This window comes from Equus asinus, chromosome 13, assembly GCF_041296235.1.
Source record: "Equus asinus isolate D_3611 breed Donkey chromosome 13, EquAss-T2T_v2, whole genome shotgun sequence".
NCBI lineage: Eukaryota > Metazoa > Chordata > Mammalia > Perissodactyla > Equidae > Equus > Equus asinus.
Window position 1 is genome coordinate 3,707,857 of NC_091802.1, and position 19,020 is coordinate 3,726,876.

The following is a 19,020-nucleotide window of genomic DNA, read 5'->3' on the forward strand; positions in this document are numbered from 1 at the left end:
TGCAAAACTTGTCATCTCGATGACTGGCACAGTGTGCAGGGGCAAAATGGACCTAGTTCAGTAACACTCCCAGCAGCAGTTGCCAACCAACTACAGCTCCCATTTGAAACATGAACTGTCTTGGCTTCCATGATGCTCTACTCTCCTGGTTTTCTAGCTACTCCTCAGTTTATCTGCTTGCCAATTCTTCTTCCTTTGTCCCACTGGGAGTTTCTCAGGGAAAGGGTTTGGTTCTCTTTTCTTTTCACTACATATACTTACGTATTTCCTGGCTGAACTTATCCATTCTTAAGGCTTTAAATACCACAGATATGCTATGACTCCTAAGTTTCTATTTCTAGTCTAAATCCTTTTTGATCCTAAATTCATGTTAACCACTTACTTGCCATCTTCCATAGTTACATTTGATCAAAGTGGAACGTACCATCTTTTCCCAAACCTGTTCCTACCTCAGTCTTCATCTTCTCTCGTGAATGACACTATCACCCACCAGTTTCTCAGGCCAAAAATCTGGAAGTCATCCTTAACATAATCGTTCCCTTATCTCACACACCCAAACTACTTCTAAGACCAACTGATTCTACCACCAAAATACATCTCCACAGTTCCACTTTTGCCACCTGCAATGATTCTCATTTTAACAATCAGGTCTCCTCATCAATATTTCAAAATGAAAAGTACAAACACACCTAACTTTACCAAATATTATTTGGTTCTGCCTTATTTCTTTCTTTCCCCTAAATATTACCATATACTTAAAGGTTCCTATGAATCACTACTTGATGTCGCTGCTCTTCTTCCCTTACCAGAGACAAGCACTATTCTAAATTAAATGTCTTCACTGCCTTCCAAGTTTTTAGACTATCCACATATGAATATATATAAAAAAAGAAACATGGCATAATTCGGCACATCTTTAAAAATTACATAAATGGTATTCTTCTACACATATCTGACACTTGTATATATTCAATAACTAGACATTTGTCTATATTGACGCAGCTCTACATTCATGTAGCTCTAGTTCATTCATTGTAGCTGCTGAATTCTTTTAAATAAATATACCTTTATTTATCCATTTTCCTGTTAATGAACATTTAGGTTTTATTTTCTAGTTTTCACTATCACAAACATTGGTGTGAAGAACATTCTAGTACATATCTTCTTATGTATATATGCAAAAATTTCTCTAGGATAAATCCCTAGAAATGGAACTGCTAGGTAGCAAATTATGTGCATTTTTAATGAAAGTGGCTATACAAGATTACACTCCTATCATCATGCTTCATATTCTCATTCTTGGTATTTTTAATTTTTGCCAAACTAACAGTTTTCAAATGGCATTTGATGGTGTTTTTAATTCATTTCCTTCATTTCTTTTGAGGTGACATCCTTTCATGTTTAGAGGCTATTTAGGTTTCTTCTTTTATGGACTGCCTATTTGTGTCCTTTATTTTTTACTTATTATTTGCAGAAATTTCAAACATATTCTGAATACTAATCCTTTCTTGTTTGTATTGCAAATACCTTAGATATATTTTATTGTATGGAAGTTTTAAATTTTAATTTAGTCAAATTTATACTATGTGGATTGTATTTGCCTAAGTCTTATTTTACTTTTTTTTTTTTTTTTTGAGGAAGATTAGCCCTGAGCCAACATCTGCTAGCAATCCTCCTCTTTTTACTGAGGAAGACCGGCCCTGAGCTAACATCCATGCCCATCCTCCTCCACCCCGTATGTGGGTAGCCTACCGCAGCATGGCCTGCCAAGTGGTGCCATGCCCACATGAGGGATCCAAACTGGGAAACCCCGGGTCACCAAAGCAAAACATGCACACTTAACCCCTGCGCCACCGGACCAGCCCCTAAGTCTTATTTTTAAAAATATCCTTTCCTATCCCAAGATCACATTTTTTCCCCCTATATTTTCATCTATGATTTCAAGTTTTGCTTTTTCAAATTTGGGGCTGTTATCTACCTGGAATTTATTTCTGTATATCGGGGATTGGCAAACCACAGCCCATGAGCCAAATCCAGCCCACCATCAGTTTCCTGTAAATAAAGTTTTATTTTATTGTTTTTTGTTGTTGTTTTTTGAGGAAGATTAGCCCTGAGCTAACATCTGCTGCCAATTCTCCTCTTTTTGCTGAGGAAGACTGGCCCTGAGCTAATGTCCATGCCCATCTTCCTCTACTTTATATGTGGGACGCCTACCTCAGCATGGCTTGCCAAGCAGTCCCATGTCCGCACCTGGGATCTGAACTGGCGAACCCAGGCCGCCGAAGTGGAACATGCGCACTTAACCATTGCACCACTGGGCCGGCCCCTAAAGTTTTATTTTAGCACAGCCATTTCCATTTGTTTATGTACTATCTATGGCTATAAGAGATAAAGAGTAAGACAGAGCCCATATGGCCAGCAAAGCCCAAAATATTTACTATCTGGCCTTTTACAGAAAGTTCACTGACCCCTAATGTATATGACAGGAGATAAGAAATCACTTACTCTTTTTTTACTTACTATTTTTTTTTGCCAGAGGGATAACAAGCATCACTTACTGATTAGTGCAACTTTCCCCAACTGAATAGAAACTCTTTATCTACCAAGTTCCCATACATACCTGGGTCTGTTTCTGGGCATTCACTTCTACTGCCTTAATTACTTAACTATATAATAAGCCTCCAGCAAGGCCACATTCTCTACCTTATTATTTTTCAAAACTATCTTCCATATTAATTATAGGATCAATGTGTCCTGATCCTAAAACCCCCCATGGGAATTTCTTTTTAAAGAGCATTGACTTAATGATTAATTTGGGAGAGAGTTCATATCTTTCTTATTGACTCTATCCATGAACATAGTATACCTCTCCATTTATTTGGGTCTTCTTTTATGTCCAATTATATTTTGTAAACTCCACAAAGATTTCAAAGTCTTTTGTTTGAACTGGCATACAGGGATGAGTTTTAAGTACTTGCATATAAAAGCATATATTTTTAAAAGCCAAATTCTTTTATGAGTTCTAATGCTATCTATATGTGTAGATTTTCTTGAATTTTCTATGTACACAATCATGTTATACGGGAATGATGACTCTTTTGTTCCCTTTCCCTCCCAAAACTTAACTTTTCCTTCTTTTTTTAGTGTATGTGTTATTGTGAAGAATACATTGGCTTTCTTTTTGTTTGTACAACCCTGATATATTTTCCAATTCTTTTACTTTTAACCTTCTTATGATCCTTTTTATATTTAAACAGTACATAGCAGGAATCCAATCTCAAGATCACCATCTTTTTACTGTCTAGATTAGCCCTTTTCTGTTTATTGTGATTACTGCACTTTATTCCTAAAAAAGAACATTCTTAAAAAGTCTGATTATGAATTTGCTGATATCTCCTGGTAATTCTGTATATTTGTTTTATATATGTTGTGACTAATGTTAGGTGCAAATCAGTTTAGAAGTTTATCTTCCCAGTACCTTGTTCATTTTATCATAACATAGTGACCTTTTTAGGCCTAATAATGTTTTATACTCTAAACTATTTCATCTGCTACGCAAGCTTTCTTCTGGCTAACGTTTGTCTGGTATATCTTTACATCCATTTTTTTCTAATTTCTCTGTGTCCTGATGTTTTGGTTGTGTCCCTGGTAAATAGCTTATGGCTGGATTTTAGTTAATCATCTAACCTGAGCCTTTAATCTTTCAGCTATATGGACTTTTGCTAGATTTTTAGCCATATAGATTTCAGTCTATTTACATTTATTGTGCTTACTGATCTATCTAGGTTTATTTCTGCCATCTTATTTTGCACTACTATGCTTTTTCTTGCTTCTATATTTCTTTTTATTACAAAACATTTAAAACACAAAGACTAGACCTTAATATGAAGAATACTCAGGTTTATCAAATCTTAACATTATGCCATATTTGCTTCAGAAAAATTTTTAAAAGAAATAAAACATTGCAGGTGCAACTGAAGTCTCTCCCTGATCTAATTCCCCCTCTGCCTAGGGAAACAATTTCATAAATTGAATATTTACTCTTTCCATCCATATTTTTACTCTTTAATATATTTATGTATCCATCAACAATATAGAGCATTGTTTGAAGGCTTTTAAACTTTATACAAGTAAAGTGGTTGTACCAATTACCATTTCCAGCAGCGGTATATCCTAACAAATCCTGGTATAGTTAGGCTTTAATCTTAATCCCTCAGGTCTTCTCAAGAACTTCATTCTTGTAACACCTCTCTCTTCTGTATCATTTTCTCCCTCCCTACTGGATCATTCCTATCAGCATAGAAACATGCTCTAGCATCTTTTATCTTAAAAAAAAAAAATTCCCCTAACCCAATGGCCTCTTCCAGCTACTGCCACTTAGTGCCTTTTCACTGCAAAGTTTCTTGAAAAAGGTGCTTTTAGTTACTCTACTTTCCTCACTTCACAGTCTCCCCTCGACACATTCCACTGACACTATTCCTATAAAAGTCATCAACTACTTCCACATGATCAAATTGAGTAGCTATTTCTATTTATCTTGACCTTGCAGGTGATATTCAACACAACACTCCCACCTTTTTGACACAGTATCTTCTCTTAGCTTTAATGACACTGCACTCCTGTATCACTGGCATTTTATTTTCGATTCTCCTTTGCCAATCGCTCATATTCCTTAATTTAACTTCTAAAAGCTGGATTAACCTAATAGCTCTCTCCTAGGCTCCCTTGTTGTCTACAGTATGGCAGGATCTGGCCACTAAACTCCTTCTCTCCCCTAGCAAGAGGGCTGTGGCCTAACATATAACTGGCTAGCTACTCCATATTCCCCAGGAGACCCTGCAGTTAGCTATGACCACATGACTAGGTTCCCACCAATAGAATGTGAATAGAAATGGTATGTGCCACTTTCTGGCCAGTTTCTCTTTCCTGCATACTCTTTCCCCTTACCACGGGTCAGAAGACTGAGCACAACAGAAGGGGCTATGACCTGGCTTTGATAAAAGAGGCCATACCCTAAGCAAAAGAGCAATAACAAGATGGGGGAGGGGGGATAATGATCATGAAGCAAAGCCACCTGATGACCAGGAACTTGAACTGTTACATGAGAGAGAAATAAAGGTCTATCTTGTTTGAGTCATTTACACTTTAGTGTCTCTTTGTTATGGTAGGCTAGCCTTTCAACATAACTAACTCATGTACTATATGTACCCCCTAGGTGATCTCATCCATTCCCATGTCTTTAATCATCATTTACGCAAAACACTCCTAATTCAGATCAAGTTCTGACCTCTTTGCAGAACTACAGAATTATCCAGAACTACAGCTCTTTCCAGAACTTGTACATCCAAATGCCTCTTTAACATGTCCACGTGGATGTCAAAGAGTTATCACAAACTCACAATTGCCAAATGAGGTGAGGTTTTGTTGGTTTTTTTTTTTTCTTTTTTGAGGAAGATTAGCCCTGAGCTAACATCCGCTGCCAATCCTCCTCTCTTTTCTGAGGACAACTGGCCCTGAGCTAACATCCGTGCCCATCTTCCTCTACTTTATATGTGGGACGCCTGCCACGGCTTGCCAAATGGTGCCATGTCCGCACCTGGGATCCAAACCTGCGAAGCCCAGGCCGCTGAAGCGGAACGTGCGAACTTAACCGCTGTGCCACCAGGCCACCCCTGCCAAACGAGAATTCTTGATTCCTCCTACCCCAAGCTCTAAGCCCAAAGCTTTCCCAGTTTTTCTTGACTCCAATCACGTATTCAAGTCATGCTATCTCTAAAACCTATCCCATTCCCCTCCTCTCCCAGGAAGTTCTAGCCTTCTTTCTGTTCTTTGAACACTCTTAGCTCATTCTTGTCTCAGGATATTTCTATCACCAGTTCTCTCAGGATAGAATGCAGTTCCTTTTATCTTTGCAAGGCTGACTCTGTCCTCATTCATGTCTCAGGTTAAATGCCATTTTCTCAAACAAGCCTTCCCTTATTATCTGAACATAAATTGTCATCCAGGGATCTGTTCCCACATCACTGTTTAAATTTCCTACACAGCACTTATTAGCTGATATTTTTCTTATTTTTATTCACTTATTCAACAAATATTTACTAAATTCCTAGCTATATGCCAGGTGCTAAACTAGACACGGGGATACAGCCATGAACAAAAATCAGCTTCCATCCTAATGAACCCAAAGCAGATGGTGATAAATGCTGTAGAGAGAGCAGGGCGAGGGGTGGAATGCAGGGGCCAGGGACTGCAATCTTAAGTAGGATAGACAAAGAAAGCGTCACTAAATGCCAATTGATCAGAAACCAGGAGATGAGGGAGCAAAATAGGTGGGTATCTGTGGGAAGATGTTTCCAGAGAGAACATATGCAAAGGCCCTAAGGTGGGAAGGTACTTGACAATGGGGCCAATATAAATGGAAGAGTGACGAAGGAGAGCAGGAGATTACGGAGGGCCATGTATAAGAAGCCACTTGAGGAGGTCTGAAAAGAGGTTTGGTATAATGGGTTTTGAAAATATACCACAGGCAACAAGGATGAAAGAAAGGAGACCAAACTGAAGGCTATAACAAAATAATGCTGCTTCCTCAATTTTCATAAAACTGGCTTCCTCTTGATATTTAAGCTGAGATTTGAATGACATCCTCTCAGAGGACTTCCTTAAATCTACATAGAGACTACTTCCTAGACCAGGGATCTAGATCCCTTAATCGTCAGAGATGGTGAGAAGTGGTTGGCTATGTTCTAGGGTAGACCTAACAGATTTCCTGATGGACCAAATATAGAGAAGGAGAGAAAGAGAGGTTTAAGAATGTACTAAAGTTTTAGCCTGACCAATTAAAAGGCCAGAAATGCAATTTATTGAGATGAGAAAAGCGGACAAACAGGTTTAGGAGGACTAAATCTGGAGTTAAATTTTAGATATAGTAGTAAGTTAAGATTTATCTATTAGATAGTCTATTATATCTATTAATAGATATTACTGGGGTGGGCCCAGTGGTGCAGTGGTTAAGTGCAAACATTCCACTTCGGCAGCCCAGGGTTCTCGGGTTCAGATCCCGGGTGTGGACATGGCACGACTTGGCAAGCCATGCTGTGGTAGGCGTCCCACATATAAAGTAGAGGAAGATGAGCACAGATGTGAGCTCAGGGCCAGTCTTCCGCAGCAAAAAGAGGAGGATTGGCAGCAGATGTTAGTTCAGGGCTAATCTTCCTCAAAAAAAAAAAAAAAGATATTACTATCTATTGGAATCTATTAGGTAGAGGTATGAAGTGGACCGACAGTTGGATATACCAGTCTGGATTCTGGGGAGAGAATCCAAGCTGGAGATGTAAATTTCAGAGTAATCAGCATAAAGGTGGTATTTAAAGACTGTACGGGATCCCTAAACGGGACCATCTCTAGCTTCTATTCTTGCCACATCTAGTCTCCAAAAAGCATCTAGAATGATCTTTTTAAAACTAAAACAAGATCAAGTTACTCCTCTTTAAAAATGTTTGAATATTGTCTCTGCACTTGGAATAAAACCTAATTATGGCCTATAAAGCTCTGAATCATCTGATCCTTGTCTACCTAAGCCCAAGTCATGCGACCTTCATTCCTTTCTTGAAGGGCACCAAACTCTTTCTTGCCTCACGTCCTTTGAGCATGCTATTCCCTGTGCCTAGAATGCCCTTCTCTGGCCTCTAAATGTTAGCTGCTACTGATCCTTTGGCTCTAAGTTTCAAGGTCACCTGCTGAGATCTTTCTCCAACATCCAACTGAAATATGCTTCTTCACTGAAGTTATCACTTTCATAACACTCTACTCAATTTGTAAGTATACACATACATACAGAGAAAGGGAAAAAAGACTGCCTAATTGTCTGTCTACCCCAGCAGACAATAAGCTCCATGTGTGCAGGGACTCTGTCTTGTTCAGTGCTCAATACTGAGGGCCTAGCACAGTGGCTGGCAAACAGTAGACACTCAAAAGTATTTGCTAAATAGAGACAACAGTGTACTAAGCAACATGCAATTTGCCTTACATATAGAATGCTTTTTTCTTCTTAAAAAAAAACCTAAAAAACAACTAACAACTCGCACACTGTTAAACAAATTAGCCAGCTATTAATTCTACCAAAGTACTTCACCAATAAAGCTTGCTTGTATCACTTCACTGGTTTCATTCATTCAGCACTGGTTTCATTCACTGATCACCTGACATCAGTTACTAAAACTCTGTAGGTACTTAAAAGGAATCCTTTAACTCAGTTAGAGTTGAATGGGGCCTTTAGGAATCCTCTAATTCTCAGTTGGAGGAGGAGAGAAAAGCAGGTTAACAATTTTCTGTCCCCAGTTACTTAGCAGCAAAGCTGTCATGAGAACCCAAGACCCTGATTTAGCGGAGGGCTTTTTCCAAAACCCGTTTTTGTCTGGTACATTTTCTCTGAAGCAACAAGAACTGAAAGAAGAACCACTATCATCCAAAAAGACCCACACTTGTTCACTTTGGATATATATTTTTAATGAAATGCAACAACCTTATGCAGGATCAAAATTACGCCTCTACCTAAAAACTGGGCACCTACTACAAGTGAAAATCAGAAATATCAGCAGTTTATGGAGTTCCAGTAGTTAGTAAACTTCCCAAGTCATCAAAAGAACTATTCTTCATTAGAGAACTTTTCGCAATAAGTTATGTTACTTCACAAACAGAAGAACCCTCCTCCTCCCGCCCCCAAAAGAGGGAAACTGGAATATAGCACTAGTTGCAGAAAATTTTTTCACGTGTTGCTTTTAGACATAAACCCCTCAATATTCTGAAAAGTCAGACTTCCGTAACAAGCTACTAAAGGAATTTCCTTTTTCCTGATCCACAGTTCACACACACAAACCCTGGAAAGCTGTTTGCATGCGAAGAGGCATTAACTCGCGTGGGTTCGGCACACGCTTTTGGACCAGCGAGACGGTCCCCCTCCGACTTCGCGCGAGGAGGCCGCCGTCCCCCTCCTTGCAGAGTCCCGGCGCAGAGCGACGCACGCGGGGCGCGTCTGCGCGGAGACGGGGGGGTGTCTGTGCGGCGGCCGGGGTCTCGCCGCCGCCCGGGAGGAAGCCCTGGCAGGCCCATCTGCCCCACCGCCGCCCCTGAGGCCCGGCCTGGCTCCCCGCCGCCGCCCCCTCTGCTACCTTTCCGCCGGAAGAAGGACATGGCGGGGCCCGGGTCCGGGCGGAGGGCGCGGGGGGACTGTCGCGGGGAGGGCCCGGCTCCCCTCATTCAGTAACCGGCCCGGACTTCCGGGTCCGCAGCGGCCGCCGCGCTAGCACGAAAAGAGACCCTTCTTCCGGGTTTGGGCCCCACCGCCTCCTCGAGATGCCCTGGCAGCTCCTGCCGCCATATTATCAACAAGCCGCCCGCCCGGAGTTCCGGTCCTTCCCCGCGCGAGGCTTCACGGGAGGCCGCGCCGCCGGCCCCGCCCCCCCTCCCCTCTCGTGGGTGTGGGGCCCCGCGCCCGCGCCGCCCACGTGACCGTGCGCACGCGGGATCTGCGCCCTGTTCCCTCGAGCCGGCTTCCTGGTTTTCGTGGCGGTTTCTCGCCGCCGCTTTCTGGTGACTGGCGCGGGCCCTCGGGGGAGCGGCGGAGACCCACTTCCTGCAAAACTAACCACCCTGGAGCTGGAGCGCCCCCTGGAGCTGGGATGGCGCGGCCCCTCCTCGGGGTCGGGCACCCGGCGGTGGACTCCGTTCAGAGCGTGCCCTTGTAAAGGGCAGGGCCAACACTGCGGCGCTCCAGCTTAGTCCCCCTCCACTTCTCGGCTGGAGTTAGGCTGAAGGGCCCCAGCCCACGAGACAGCCTCTCCCAGCGCCGCCAACCCCTGCTCTCCCGGCGTGCCCGAACCCTGGTCGCGCTGGTTCCAGGCGATCAAGGTTCCCGAATGGGGAATACGAGGCATAACCTGCTTTATGTGGCTCCACTGGCTCCGTCGGTCACAGTGACCTGAGCAAGGAGAAGTGGACTTATTTTCAGAACCGGATCCCTGCGAATGCTCAAATTTGGAGGGGACAGCAACATAAAAGCCTCGCCAGTATTTACCAAGCAAACTCCAGTGAATCATCCTTTAAGCCTTGTTCAAATGCGGTTTTCCAGTGAATCTCTGGCTCTCCATCTGCCCCTAAAGCACAGTGAAACAAGGCTCCCCACCTTCAGTGTCCCCACGACTCCGTGAGTGCGCTCAGCGGCCGGGTGATAATTGTGGCAGCCGTGCGCTCGCGCGGGAAAGGAGCCTGGAAGACAGTAGCTCTCAATAAATGATCACTGGGTTTTTTTAATCAATTAAGTCCATCATGTGACGGATGGGGAAAAAGGTCCAGAAAGAAGAGGCAGCTTGCCCAAGATTATTCAGTGTGTCAGTGTTGAGACTATATCTGGAAGCCGGGGTCTTTTCAACATATAGTTAGAGCAACTTAATAGGTTTGTCTGTTTTGTTTCGGGCATGTAAGGATCACAGCTGATACTTATTGAAAGTTTACTATGCACGGGTACTGTGCTAAAGCCTCCAGATTAATAATAGTCCTTGGAGTCGGTCTTGGTGTGGGGAAAACTAGGCATAGAGAAATAGCTTGCCCAAGGTCACAAGTTAACTAGAGTTGAAGCCTGGGTTTCCAACCTAGAGAGTCAGCCTCCAGAGCCCAAGGTCACGCCTCTCCCTGAGTAAGGAGAGCGTACAGCGGCAAGAGCAGGAGAGACTGGCCGCGGCTCTGGATGCCCCAGTGTATCCTCCACTTGAGCTGGAGCTGAGAATGGACGTCTGTCTGACTGTGTCCTCCCGGCCTCAGCAGAGGCTGCAGGGGAGTCTGAGCGGTGTCCCCCGGGGATCAGAGGTGCCTTGGAAACCAGCGTGCACTGGCGGGAGTGGGGAGGAGGGGTGGGTGGGGAGACTCTCAACTGCCTATGGCCAATAAAACTACAGATCACGCCCGCCTCTCCCAGGAAGGGGTGGTTGGCTATAGTCAAGGAGGAGCGGGGCTGGGGTGCAATCTAAGTGAGATTTCTCTGCTGGATCAGTGTAAGAGGGTAAGTGATATCTAGCAGAGGTGCAAGAATAGGGAGTCTACACTCAGTGGGAAAGCGCAGTGTCTTTCTCGCTCCTTCTCTTTGGGAGCCCAATCCCTTGGCAGCGGCCTGTTGTATTTGTTGACTGGTTAGTTGGTTGGGGCCAGAGGAGGGAATGCAAGAAATCCCCTGAATATCACCAGAATAGGAGCAATGCTGAGGAGTATGGGGGGAATGCTCTAGTCTCTCTAAATCTCAAATCCTTCCTCATTCTCTCCAATTTAGCATAGAATCAGTGTAAAAACAGTGTCCTCCCCTGCCTTCCAATGTGATTACTGCCCTTGAGTCCCTCCTAGCAGAAATTCTGGAGCTGCCTTTATTCCCCCAGGCAGCTGAATACATCCCAGTCAGGTAATAATAGCCGTCCTTATTTATTAAGTACTTATTATGTGCTCTCAATGTACTAAGTGCTTTATAATCACAATCTCAATCCTTTACCTTCTTCCCCCAAAAAGATTCTGTGAGATGACAACCATCATTACCCCCAATTTACAGATGATGACCCTGAGGCTCAGAGTAATTTACCCAGGATCACAAGGCTAGTAAGGGGTAGAGACTAGATTTCAACCACTGTCACAGTCCTAAGCCATTTGCTTATATCACTTCCTCCAGTCTTTTCCTCCACTTACAGCTAATATCCATTTATCCAGTGTCCCAGCTTGGGATGTCTATTTATTGGGCAAATGTAAGGGGATGAGTGATATCTAGCAGTGCAGATGCCTTCCAAATCATCACCCATTAAAGTGTTTATATGCTTAGGGGAGCTTTAAGAGTATTATCATTTAAGCTTTTGGAATTTGATGATCCACATATGAACAAAGTTAAAATAAAACAAGAATATAAAAATAAACGAGAATATTCCATTAGTCTGAATAACCAGTTGTGGCAAGCTGGCATTGCATTTCTAAGTTAATTTGTTGGCGCCACTTTAATTTACACGTAAAACAAAACAAATTTTTACCAGAAGGTATTCCTTTGTTTTCCTAATTTGAAGGGAATCTTCACAGTCTTTTTATATCAGTTGTATCAATTACAACAAATCAGTGAGGTAAAATCAGCAAATTAATTATCACAAAGCCAGTGAATAAAATTAATTTCCTCTGACAAACACCGTTTACGAATCTAATGAACAGTGTTCTACGACAAAGTTTCTAGCAAATGCAGCTTTCTATATCAAACATTCATAACCTCAGGAAACTATTCAAACAAATGTTTTTATATTATAGGAAAAAAAAAGCTTCTTGTACCTTTTTAGTAAACAGAGAAAGACAAACTCAGATATATGATTCAGAATATGTATTTATATAACTTAAAATTCTCCTCAACTGTCTAAACAAAAGCTAATTCTTAACCCAGCATTTTACATTCTCAGAAGCATTCTTCTCTAACTTCACCTGGTAATTCTTCATTACCTTCTTATTGCCTCAATATTTTTAAATATTTTCTTCACCTCTTTTAGTTTTCCTCAGCAGGTGGCTAGTCCAAATTACCCACTCTACTGTTATCAGAAGTGGAAGTCATCAATAGCTTTGTAAAATTATCTCTAAAAATATTGCAGCCTCTGATTTTAGTTTTAATCAAAGCTGAATCAAAACAATTTGGGCTTAACATAATTTATTTCTTCTATAGTCTCTAATCATTGCAGATAAATGGGAATTTAGTGCACATTTTTCCCATCAAAGGAACCCAAAACAAGTAGTCAAGAGACTATAGCAATAATAATCTCTTAAGTTTGCACAGCAGAGACTTCCACTTCTAATAACAGTGGAGCGGGTAATTTGGACTAGCCACCTGCTGAGGAAAACTAAAAAGGGTGAACAAAATATTTAAAAATATTGAGGCAATAAGAAGATAATGAAGAATTACCAGGTGAAGTTAGAGAAGAAAAACAAAATCCAGTGAGTTAAGTCCCGCGTTTGGGACCTCTTGCTCTGGAAGCATTCACTGTTCACGGAAAAGAGAGTAATGCTTTTGCTGGCATCACACACTAGAGGACAAAAGTTGGAGCCCAGGCCCTGCTTTGGATTGAGATTCTGAAAAAGCTACACCTGAAGTAAACCAGCCCTCGCTGGGGTTGCAACCCAGCTTCGAGTCGTCTGTGTGGTCCAGGAAATCTTACTCCTTAACAGTAAATTGATAGAAGCAAATGAATTCCTCTTAGAAAAAGATAGCATCACCCAAGATCTCAAATTGCTTCCACAGACAATTTTTCAAATATAATGTCTGGCACACAATCACAGACATCAGGCACACGAGGAGACAAGATGTTAGGAATAAGTGCCAAGAGAAATGACAAGCAATAGAAATAGTCACATGGGAACTCCAGATAGTGTAATTATTGGGCATCGATTTTAATATAACTATGCTTACTATGATCAAGAATATAAAAAACAAGATTGGAAATTTAGGCAAAGAACTGGAAACTATAAAAAGTGACAGTATATATAAAAAAAGCAACTAGAAATTCTAGAACTGAAAAACAAAATAACTGAAACTAAGAACTAAATAGATGGATCTGTAAACAGAATTACAACTAAAGAGAATTTGTGAAATGGAAAACAGGTCAGAAGATAATATCCAGAATGAAGCATGTAGTGAGGGTAAGAGACATAGAGAATACAGTGAGGTTTACCATATGTTTCATCAAAGTCCCAGAAGGAGAGAAGAGAAAGAATGTAGCAGAGGAAGTATTTGACAATTTTCCTGAAGTGATGACAGAAAACAACCTACCAATTCAAGAATCATTATGAGCTACAAACAAAATAAATAAAAAGAAATCCACACCTAGATTATTAGTAATAAAACTTCAGAAAATAAAAAAGAGAGAAAACTTACTAAAAATATATGGGGGTGGGGAAAACATTGTCTTCAAAGAAATGACACTCAGGCAGCTGATTTTTTCAACAGCTACAGTGGAAGCTAGAAGACTGTGGAATTCAGTCTCCAATGTGCTAGAAAAAGTAACTACCAATCTGGAATCCTATACCCACCAAAAATATATTTCAAGGATAGCACAAAATAAGATATTTTCAGGAAAAACACAACAAAAAAAATGTCACCAGCAGACCTCACAAAAGGATACTCTAAAGAATTTACTTCAGGCAGAAGGTAAGTGATGTCAAATGGGATGTCTGAGATGCAAGATATTATAAAGAGCAAAGATCGTGGTAAATATGTGGACAAATGTAAATAAAAATTTAATAATGGTATGAAAGCAACCAACTATGAAGTTAGGGGGCACAGTCCACATAAGAGCACCCTCACTTCTGACACCAATTGTAAGTTTGGAGATCCCCCAGACCACCCTTACGTTTGATAATTTGCTAGAGGGACTTGTAAAACTCACAGAAAGCTATTATACCCACAGTTATAGTTTATTACTGCAAAGGACACAGATTAGAATCAGCCAAGGGAAGAAATGCATAGGGCAGAACCAGGGAAGTACCAAAAGCAGAGCTTCCAGTTGTCCTCTCTCCATGGAGTCAGTATACCTTTACTTTCCTGGCATTGATATATGACAATATGCATTGTGTATTGCCAACCAGGGAAGCTTACCCAAGCCTTGATATCCAAAGTTTTTTTTTTTTGAGGAAGATTAGCCCTGAGCTCTCTACTGCCAATCCTCCTCTTTTTGCTGAGGAAGACTGGCCCTGAGCTAACATCCATGCCCATCTTCCTCTACTTTATATGTGGGATGCCTACCACAGCATGGCTTTTGCCAAGCAATGTCATGTCTGCACCCAGGATCCGAACCGGTATACCCCGGTACGCCAAGAAGCAGAACGTGCAAACTTAACCGCTGTGCCACCGGGCCAGCCCCCTCAATATCCAAAGTTTTTCTTGAGTTTCCATGACGTAAGCGTGGTTGACCACCCTTGTGGCTGATCTCAGTGTCCAGTCTCTCAAGAGGTCACACTGTTACTGAGTGACCCAAAGCCCCCACCCCAAATCACATTGTTACTATATGGCTGGCCCAAGGTCCCCAGTTAAAACAAAAACACTCCTATGAGGCATGACATTTCAAGGACCCAGAGATGACTGCCCGCTGGTGAAGGGCTGAGGTCAGACCTCTTTTTGGGCAAGTTAAATTATTTTTCTACACAAGCATCTAATAAGTTTAAAATTTTCACCAATGTGGCAGTCCCCTGGATCTTTATAGGGCTTATATCCCATCTTCTGGCATGTATCTGTCTTACCAGGGCATCTGGAATACCTGCCATTTGTTGCTCACTGGGTCTAGCTGGCATGATGTCATCAGTATAGTGCTCCAATGTGATGTTCTGCAGGATGTCTAGACAATGAAAGATTCTTCAGACCTGCATTGTTCAATATGGTAGCCACTAGCAATGTGTAGCTATTCAGCACTTGAAATGTGGCTAATTGAATTAAGAGGTGCTGTAAGTGTAAAATATACACGAGATTTTGAAGACTTGGTATGAAAAAATTATGTAAAATATCTCATTAATATTTTTATACAACTTGGGCTAAGTAAATATATATATTACTGAAATGATAATATTTTAGACAAGTTGGGCTAACTAAATATATATATTATTAATTTCACTTGTTGCTTTTTGACTTTTTTTTAGCGTGGTTACTAAAATTACACGTGTGACTCATATTATATTTCTACTGGACAGCACTGCTTAGACTATTTTGGTACTGAGTATAATGGTTAATTTTATGTGTCAGCTTGACTGGCCACGAGATGCCCAGGTTAAACATTATTTCTGGGTGTGTCTGCGAGAGTTTTTCCGCATGAGATTAGTATTTGAACTGGTGGACTCAACAAGGTAGGTTGCCCTTCCCAGTGTGGGTGGGTATCGTACAATCATTGAGGGCCTTAGTAGAACAAAACGGGGAGGAAGGAGGAATTTACCCCTTTTTTCTGCCCCGCTGTTTGAGCTTGGATATCTGATGTCATCATCTCCTGCCCTTGGACTGAGATCTACACCATCAGCTCTCCTGGTTCTTAGGCTTTCAGACGCGGACTGAATTTGCCATTGGTTTTCCTGGATCTTCAGCTTGCAGATGGAAGACTGTAGGACTTCTCAACCTCCAAAATCACGTGAGCCACTCCCTTACAATAAATCCATCTCTCTGTTCTGTTTCTATGGAGAACTATGACTAATTCACTGAGAACAGTAGAGTTAACATGGACTGGACAAGACTGAATTTGTGCTGTTGTCCATCCCGGGTGAAAGCAAACTGCTTTTGATCCCCCTCCTTAATGGAGTTTGAAATAATGCGTTTGCCAAATCAATAGCCACGTACCAGTTGTCAGGCTGTGTTAATCTGGAATGGCAACTAAAATTAGGGCTGCGTTTTTGTTAAATTTATAGTAGTCCATCATTATCCAGCATGATCCATCTGGGTTTTGCAGGGGTCATATGCCAGTGAATGAAACGAAAAATAGAATGGAAACCACCACCCATTCTTTAGGTCTTTGAGGGAGGCACTAATCTGTCATTCGACCCAGGATGCAATATTGCTTGATTTATTATCTGGCCAGGAGTTGGGAGTAGTTTCAGGGGCTTCCAGTTGGCCTTTCTTTTTCATTTTCCTTTTTTTAAGTTAAATGACTCTTACTCAACAGATCAGGGAGCCAATGTGAGGATTCTGCTAAATGCTAGGAAAATCCATCCTGATTATGACTCCTAACTGGGCATGGATTATGGTCATGGAGTCATGAGGAAATGATCACAGGTGGGTCTGCAAACCTTTTGGACCATGGTGAAATGGATTTGGGGCCAGGACTCCATTTAATCACCGGACCTTCAAATGCCCTGCACTTTAACAAGAAGCCATGATAGTGTTTTCGGCCCCTGGTGTCAGCTCAGATCCTAAATCCAACACCCCTCAAAGAATCTGAGTATTCTCTTTTTCCCAGTTGACAGTTACTCTGGTTGATGACTGAAGGCCTCTTGGGAAAAAGGATTGGGAGAATAGCTACTATATATATTTATTATGGCATTTCAGGGGTTTTCCTTAAGGAGACTCCGCCTGCCTTTCAATTGTTATGCTTAGATCTTAGAACTATCTCAAGTTTGGAAACTGACAAAAGATCATGACTTTTCTATCCTGGTAGTGACGTCAGTCTTATGGTGTCTGATCTTGATCTTCTTTTGATTATGTAAGTCCAACAATACCCTTGTTTGCTGCCTGTCTTAGTCTGTTTGGGCTAGTATAACAAAAATACCATAGACTGGGGAACCTAAAGAACAAACATTCACTTCTCACGGTTCTGGAGGCTGGGGAGTCCAAAATCAAGGTGCTGCCAGATTCAGTGTCTGGTGAGGGCCTGATTGCTAGTTCATAGATAGCTGTCTTCTCTCTATGTCCTCACAAGACAGAAGGGGCAAGAGAGCTCTCTGGGGTCTCTTTTATAAGGGCACTACTCCTGAGGGCTTCCTGATGACTTAATCACCTCCCAAAGACCCCACCTCCTAATAGCATCACACTAGGGGTTAGGATTTGAACATATGAATTTTGGGCAGACACAAACAATCAGTCTGTAACTGCCCATCTACCTCATCCTAGGAACATAATCATCATTAGCCATTCCCACATATCCCTGTGGGTCAAGTTGCTCTTGGTACCTTTCCCACCTATGAGGTCATGATATCTACCATGTTTCTGACAGTTTAGAGCTGTCACATAGTTTGTGCTATTCTGGAATCCTGTTATGACCATCGACACTAGGGAGTCTGGTTCCATAACAGCATGTCCTACTAGAAGCCCTGGGTGCCATTCAGGTTTGCAGTGATTCAATAGCCTTCTCACCAATTCATTCCTTATTATTTTAGAGAAGAGAGTGACTTCTGGGACCTCCCAGGAAACATAGCAGCTGACGGATCCTCTGGCATGACATAAGACATTCTGAAATTCCTACCTCTCTTACCTGAGATTGTTAGCTCTCTGGCAAGTCCAGCCTGCTCCATGCACAGGCCAGCTGCTAAAGAAAGACCATAGGCAAAGAGTCACTGGTGTTTGCGGTAGGAAGCTGTCAAGTTATAGTGCACAAAAATAGTAAGTGCCCAGGAGGTATGGAACAGGAACCGACAGTGTATGCTGCATTATCCCAATTCCTCCTTTAGGGCTGAGGAAATAACCACAGGGTGGGTCTGAAGATTCACTGGGCCCACTGTCAGCTAGACTTGAGTCGGGACTTGATTATCATCTGGCCTCCACAGGCCTTCATTCTAAGTACAGGAGCTTGTGATGTTTTGAGTCTTCTGGTTTCAATCAATCTTATCTGAGATCCCATATCACATTGTCCTTGGGAATTCTGGGTATTGTCCTTTCCCTGGTGCATAGTTACCCTGGAAAGGGACCTCAAGTCTCTCTGGGAGAATGATTAGGAAAATATTTACTCTGTATACATGTGCTGTGTTGCAAGTTCCTCCCTTAAGGGGACCTAACTTCTCTTTCAAATGATGAGCTCTGGGCCTGAGAACTGACTTACACCTGGGAGCTTAAGAGGGAATGTGGTTTTTCATTATGACAGCTGACAGCAGCCTTCTGCTCATGAGCTCTTGATTTTTTTTTTAATTATGTAAATAAGCATACACTAGTCAGTTGTCCATCTTTCTCCCCACTAGAAGCACTATGATCCATTAGCCACCTCTCCAGATCCTTGTGGTTCAAGGAACCCTGATGGCTGGTCCAAACTTGCTCTCCAACACAATAATTACATTCACTTTCCTTTGACATTTAAATGCAGTCACCTGGCCTCTGCCATTCCAGAATCTCATCATCTCCATTGACAGTAGCACCTTTCACTGTTGACACCAGCCGACAGAGGACTGCCACCATCAGGTGTCTCAGAGATGCCGGCTGCCTTAAAAAACGAGTGTCCTCTGATGGATTCTCAGGTCTTACATAGTAAATCAATCCCAACATTCCTACCTCCTTAACCCTTCTGAGCT

The 19,020-nt window shown here is 42.0% G+C and overlaps 2 protein-coding genes across 6 annotated transcripts in view; one reads left to right on the forward strand and one right to left on the reverse strand.

Annotated features, from left to right (window-relative positions):
* Window positions 1-9,461, reverse strand: part of AKAP10 (A-kinase anchoring protein 10) — a 69,746-nt gene extending 60,285 nt beyond the window's left edge. The window contains exon 1 of one of the 2 annotated variants that reach the window (XM_014853168.3): window positions 9,168-9,461. In XM_014853168.3, the coding sequence (XP_014708654.1) occupies window positions 9,168-9,255 (88 nt within the window). In that variant the 5' untranslated portion in view covers window positions 9,256-9,461. The remainder of the gene's footprint in view (window positions 1-9,167) is intronic. The other variant, XM_070481959.1, reaches the window with a different exon arrangement.
* A 6,380-nt stretch (window positions 9,462-15,841) lies between these two features.
* The window catches only part of SPECC1 (sperm antigen with calponin homology and coiled-coil domains 1), a 281,001-nt gene continuing 277,822 nt past the window's right edge, over window positions 15,842-19,020 (forward strand). For 3 of the 4 annotated variants that reach the window (XM_070481960.1, XM_070481964.1, XM_070481966.1), the window contains exon 1: window positions 15,892-16,160. In XM_070481960.1, coding sequence (XP_070338061.1) covers window positions 16,124-16,160 — 37 coding nt within the window. In that variant the 5' untranslated portion in view covers window positions 15,892-16,123. The other variant, XM_070481967.1, reaches the window with a different exon arrangement.